At 57.0% G+C, this 6,207-nt stretch overlaps 1 protein-coding gene across 1 annotated transcript in view; it reads left to right on the forward strand.

The window, feature by feature from the left end:
• The first annotated feature begins 375 nt into the window (after positions 1-375).
• Positions 376-6,207, forward strand: part of ABTB3 (ankyrin repeat and BTB domain containing 3) — a 284,577-nt gene continuing 278,745 nt past the window's right edge. Inside the window, exon 1 of the mRNA XM_081822359.1 lies at positions 376-2,042. Within this exon, the coding sequence (XP_081678485.1) occupies positions 908-2,042 (1,135 nt within the window). The 5' untranslated portion in view covers positions 376-907. The remainder of the gene's footprint in view (positions 2,043-6,207) is intronic.

A 6,207-nucleotide genomic window follows, 5' to 3' on the forward strand; every position in this document is an offset into this window, starting at 1 on the left:
CTCGGGGGCAGGAAGCGACCCCAGGCCGACACTTTGTGAACCTTTGGCGGATAGCACACCTGGGTGGGGGGTGGGGGGTCACCTGCTCGACCTACCACCCTCCCATTCTGGTACCAAAGCCACGAGCCTGAGGAGCGGGGACAGCAGCAGGGAGATAACATCCGCGTCTCTACGTTGCCACCGGCCCCCCCAATCCCTAGGCCGCTGCCCCCCACTTCCTGCAGCCCTGGTCACCTCCGGGGGCGTGTGTGAGGGGCGGGGCTACGTGGAGCTGAGGAATTAAAAAAAAAAGGCGAGATAATTAGCATTCTCTGATCCCATTGGCTCTCCGCCGGCCCTGCTTTACATATGCCCGCCCTGCTGGCTGCCTGGGGTTTGCGGGGTTCGGCCGGGTTTGCAGCCGCCGCGGTAGCTGCTGCGCTTCAGTGCCGGGCGGGCGCCTAGCGAGCCCCGGGCGGGGAGCCGGGAGCCCGGAGCCGGGAGCCAGCTGCCAGCAGAGCTGCTGCGGCGGCATCTGAGTCCATTTCCGTCCTACGAACACTGAGGCCGGCGGCCGGCGGCTTCTGCGCCCAGCAGGGCCCAGGGAGGAGCGGGTCGGACACTTTTTATTTTATTTTGGAAGAAAGGGGCGAGTCCCGGCGTGAGCTTCCCTCCCGGCCTGGCTCGCTCCCCAGTGCGCCCCAGCTCTGGCCCAGGCTCTGGAAGATGAGTTCGGGGTCCGCCCGGCGTCTACTAACGGCGGCGGCTCGGGGAGGCAGCCGAAAGTAGTAACACTTGGTGGTAAGCAGCTGGTGGAAAAGTGAGCCGAGGCAGCGCAGACTCGGCTCTCCCCGCCCGCCGGCGCCCGGTGCTCTCGCTGCTCCTTCCCCTCGGCTCCGCGGCGGCCGCAGCATGAAGTGGCGCAGCGATGGCCAGGAGAGGTAAGAAGCCTGTGGTGCGGACGCTGGAGGATCTGACGCTGGACTCGGGTTATGGTGGCGCGGCGGACTCGGTGCGCTCCTCCAACTTGTCCCTGTGCTGTTCCGACTCGCACCCGGCGTCCCCGTATGGCGGGAGCTGCTGGCCGCCTCTAGCTGACTCCATGCACAGCCGGCACAACAGCTTTGACACCGTCAACACTGCCCTGGTGGAAGACTCCGAGGGGCTGGACTGCGCCGGCCAGCACTGTTCGCGGCTGCTGCCGGACCTCGACGAGGTCCCCTGGACCCTCCAGGAGCTGGAGGCGCTGCTGCTGCGCTCGCGGGATCCCCGGGCAGGCCCGGCGGCCCCCGGCGGCCTGCCCAAAGACGCGCTGGCCAAGCTGTCGACGCTGGTGAGCCGGGCGCTGGTACGCATCGCCAAGGAGGCGCAGCGCCTGAGCCTGCGCTTCGCTAAGTGCACCAAGTACGAGATCCAGAGCGCCATGGAGATAGTGCTGTCCTGGGGCCTGGCGGCGCACTGCACGGCGGCCGCGCTGGCCGCGCTGTCCCTCTACAACATGAGCAGTGCCGGCGGCGACCGCCTGGGCCGCGGCAAGTCAGCGCGCTGCGGCCTCACCTTCTCTGTGGGCCGCGTGTACCGCTGGATGGTGGACAGCCGCGTGGCGCTGCGCATCCACGAACACGCCGCCATCTACCTGACAGCCTGCATGGAGAGCCTCTTCCGGGACATCTACTCGCGGGTCGTGGCCTCCGGGCTGCCCCGGAGCTGCAGCGGCCCTGGCCCGGGCTCCAGCTCGGGCCCAGGCCCGGGCTCCGGCCCCGGCACGGCCCCCGCGGCGGATAAGGAGCGGGAGGCACCCGGAGGGGGAGCGGCGAGCGGCGGCGCCTGCAGCGCAGCCAGCAGCGCCAGCGGGGGCAGCAGCTGTTGCGCCCCGCCGGCCGCCGCCGCCGCCGCAGCCCCACCGGCCGCCGTCGCCAACCACCACCATCACCACCACCACGCACTCCACGAGGCGCCCAGGTTCACCGTGGAGACGCTGGAGCACACGGTCAACAACGACTCCGAGATCTGGGGGCTCCTGCAGCCCTACCAGCACCTCATCTGCGGGAAGAATGCCAGCGGTAAGTGGCCGCGCTGGTGCCGCCGCCTCCCACCCCACCTGGCCAACTCCGGTTGATAGTTTGCCTCGCGCGCTCCCTGCCGCGTCGTTCCGGCCACCCACCGCTGTCCCAAGCCTCCGAGGGGGCCTCGGGGTAGGAGGCGGCCCGAAACTCGCCTGCTCACTCGCGCGCTCGGAATCCGCCTATACTTCACGCGGCTCCTCAGGTTCCCAAGTCCGGGAACGCACTGTGCGGCCCCTAGTGTGGGGCGGGGCGGCGGCGGCCGCCCGCAGACTGTGGGAAGAACCCATCGCCGTTTGCGGACTCAGGCTTTATCATTTGCCCCTAGTACGTGTTTCTGCCAGAGCCCTGTGTTTGGTTTGGTTCGGTTTTTTGACCTTGAAGATGCCAAATTCTCTGGCGCACGAGTTCGGCTCCCTGGAATTCCGGAGGAGGTGCCAGTTTGGGTACTTGCCCGCCCCGGGACACTGTCCTGGCGCGGGTGTACTAGAGGCCCCGCGGCCGTCAAGGCAGAACATTTGAGAGCTCGCTTGGCTCAGTGGGGGAGAGGTGTGTGTGGTGAGAGGGTGGAGCCGGAAGACTTACAGGTCCCAAGTTTTCCCGGGGCAGTTTTTGAAGGCCAGAGCGCACAGCTGGTGGGTGCTGCGCTATGGACACCCCTTCCCCCCATTTCCGACCTCCCAGCTCTCGCCTCTCGGTTCCCGGTGGGAGGGAGCTGCAGCTGTCACCACTTTGCTTAAGGAGCGCCCCTAGGGACCCGGGCAAGATGGGAGTGGGGCGGGGTTCTGGAGGGGGCTGTCAGTTTAGGGCGTAGCTTCCAGCAGGTTCCGTCATCCCCTCCCACACTCCCCTGTTTCGGAGGCGGGAGCTGGGTGGGTTTGAACCTGCAGTTCTGGCGGCGGAGGGGGTGGGGCCGGGGGGCTCTTGTTTTTGAGAACTCGAGCTGGCGGTCCTGCCTGTCTGCGAAAGCCCGAGCTAGACACTTCAAAGCTTCAGTTTTCCACAGGAAATGGTAGAAGCGTAACTGGAGACTCTAAAAGCGAAATAAAACTTTGCTACATATTCGGCGGTTTGGCCGGAGATTGCGTGGTTGGAGCTGAAATGCAGTCTTTCTGGGTAGATTTCATTCATGTTGCTGCCTGTTGGTTTCCTGGGGGCTGAAAGAGACATGCAGCGGGCGCGGCCGGGCCTCTGGGGGTGCCAAGTGTGTGCATGTGAATGTGTGCTTGTTTGTGAGAGACTGTGAGCCTGTGCGTGCGTATGTTAAGTGTGCCTGTGAGTGTGCGCAGGAGAGAGCAAGCGCGCGCGGGGCTCCAGCAAAAGCTCTCGGGAAACTGACCCTCCAGCTCTCCCTTTCACCTGGTTTTGATCATCGTTGGGGGAGGAGAAGGAAGGAGCAAAGTGGGCGTGGTGGTGGGGGAGGGGCGGGATCGCGACATCCGCGTTGCTCTGGAGACTCTTGAGGATCTCTTTGCCAGAGACCTTCCCCATCTGCAGCCAGTCGAGGGCGCAGAGCCTCAAACACACGTGAAATCCTGACCGAGGTGGAAACGTCTAGGAGAAAGCATTGGTCTTTATATGAGCTTCTTCAGAAGGGGGAGGATTCACCTGAAAAACCCAGGAGCTTTGGACTGGATTGCTCTCTGTTCGGAGCCCTACCCCCACAAAAAGCATAGGAGGGCTTAATTTTCTTCCCACCAGGTGCGCCGCACCTCCCCTGTTCTTACCTCTCCTGTTACAACCGTCCTTTACTTCCTACTGGCCCCCAAACCCTTATCCCCCTGCTGGGACTGGACCCTGCTTTTACTAAGCTCTCACAGTGTTTCCTTCCAAGGAAGGAGCATTCCCCGTAGAGGGCACCGGTGTGGGAATCTGGGCATCCTGCCCCACCTGTTTCTTTGCCATTCTCTTGAATTTATGTCTTTGGTTGACTCTCCTTCTTGGGCCTCAGTCTACTCATCTGTAAATCAAGGGCCTCCTATAACTCTGTATTAGTAGCCTCTAGATTTTTTAAAATTGGTTTTACTTTTATGATCCTTAACATCTTTTAAAGACAGTTTTTGTGTTTATCCTTTTCGGAGTAAGTATAATTTAAGGAAGGAGAGACCACAGAGTTGGTTTTGGGCAGGGTGAATGTGTGGCGGTTGGGGTTTGCTGCCATCCTAACGGTTCCCACACCATAGAGCTTTAACTCCTCGGTTTCAGGGCCCTTCGGCCATCTCTTAGTATGAGAGATGCTGTCATTTCATTGTGATCTCTCTATCTCCTTCCCTTGAGCTTGTTTAAAATGGCAGGTCATTTATGCGAAGAGTAAGGAATGAGCAATTAATTTCTTAGGTATCTGAAACATATATTAAATATCAAACCTGTTAAACTATTTTGCATGGCAGTCTTTCTGATCTGCAAGCCTTATTAAGGAGTCCGTGCCTTACGTGATCGATTTTTTTTTCCCTTTAACTCAGCAGTCTCACCCGTTTGTGAATTCATTTATTCATCAATATTTATTGAGCAGTTAGTAAATTTAAGGACCTGGCAGGTACCGTGGTCCAGAGGTAATAACCTCCAACATGCCTCCACTACTACTCTGTATGTTGACCCATTTGATCTTCAGCATGCCCTTGGAAAGCTACTACTATTATCCCCATTATACAGAGGAGGAACTGAGGCACAGGGAACTTAAGTGTTTTGCTCTTTATTGGCAGATGAATTCCTTGCCTTTAGGCCATCAGCTTGCCCTTCATTACCTACCCAGTTGAACAGAGACCCTTTACAGCCTGACCTTCTGTCCCAGTTCATACACTTTCTGTTCCTTTCGAACTGCACTGGGCTGTACTAGATTTTACATTTTTTATAACCTCTGCCCAAGTCTAAGAGAGAGCTTGGTACACAGCTGGAGCTTACTAGATGCCTGTTCAGTTGCTCAAGCTGTTGTATACTATCATACAGTGATGTCCCGAAAGAAGCTATTGAGTTTTGAGTTTCTTGAATCATCTTTTCAAATCCTTCTACCTTGATCGCCCCCTTCTTACTGCCATCTCTACACCTGTCCACCCTTCTAAATTTGCTGCTGCTAGATGCCACGCCCAAGGAATTAGGAAACTAATCACGCGGGACTCAGTTCAGAAAACAGAAGATAACCAGCTGTAAGCAAGGGCTTGGTGGCTCTCAAAAATAGTAGGACTGGGTTTAGGGCATTGTACTTTGCAGGGGGCAGGGGACTGTTTTACTCTTCAGAGGGCTTTTTTCTTATGTTGATTTTGAGCTGTTTTGAAGAGCTGGGATAAGAGCTAGGAGACCCCAGTGGATGTTGGGTTTCTGTGGGGTTTTAAAATTTGGCTTGATTGATTTTGCGAAAGCTACATAAGGGGCAGGCAGAAGCGCTTCGGCAAGCCGTTTCTGTGTGTGAGTCATTTTACCTCAATGGCTTCAGAGCTGGCCAGTTCTCATCCCTGGAGACTTGGTCCAGAATGATCTTTCCAACACCTCTGTGAGGCCTTCCTTGATGCAGCCCCTTCCCCACCCCCCATACCTGTGCCATACACAGCCCTTTCCCCCTCCCTTGGGAATCCCGACCCTGACCTTGCTTTAAGTGACTCCCCATCACACTGTGGCCCCTCCAGTGCAAGCTTATGTCCTATTCATCTTTGTCTCTCCTTTCATATCACTCAGCACAGCACCTAGCACCTAGCAGATGCCGGGTACTGTTTGTTGAAGGAATATAAGTGGCTCATTAAATCTTTGGGATTTAAAATTCACCCACCAACATCTGTCATCAACCTCTGTAAAGGTCTCTGAAATCAGACCTCCTGGATTTGAATTTCAAGGCTGTCATGTTATAGCTGTGTGTTCTTGGGCATGTTACCTAACTTCTCTGAGCCCAGTTTCTTCAGCTATAAAATAGAGGTAATAATTAGGATTAAGTGAGATTATGTGTATAAGGTTGTTATAGTCTGCTGCCTGACACACGATGGGGGCCAAAATGGTGGTGGTAGTTGTGATAATCCAGGCATAATGGTATCTCACATCTCTGTCTCATCCAGGTTAACTCACCTCCATGTGTTCAGTATGGATGGAGCCACAAGGGTACAGAATTTTACTTGGATGGATCCCTCTTCCCGATATTCCCAAAGTCAAATAATTCAGGGGGCTCATCTCAGGAATTGAC

Source organism: Leptonychotes weddellii, chromosome 5, assembly GCF_054177405.1.
Source record: "Leptonychotes weddellii isolate Sample4059 chromosome 5, ASM5417740v2, whole genome shotgun sequence".
Classification (NCBI taxonomy): domain Eukaryota; kingdom Metazoa; phylum Chordata; class Mammalia; order Carnivora; family Phocidae; genus Leptonychotes; species Leptonychotes weddellii.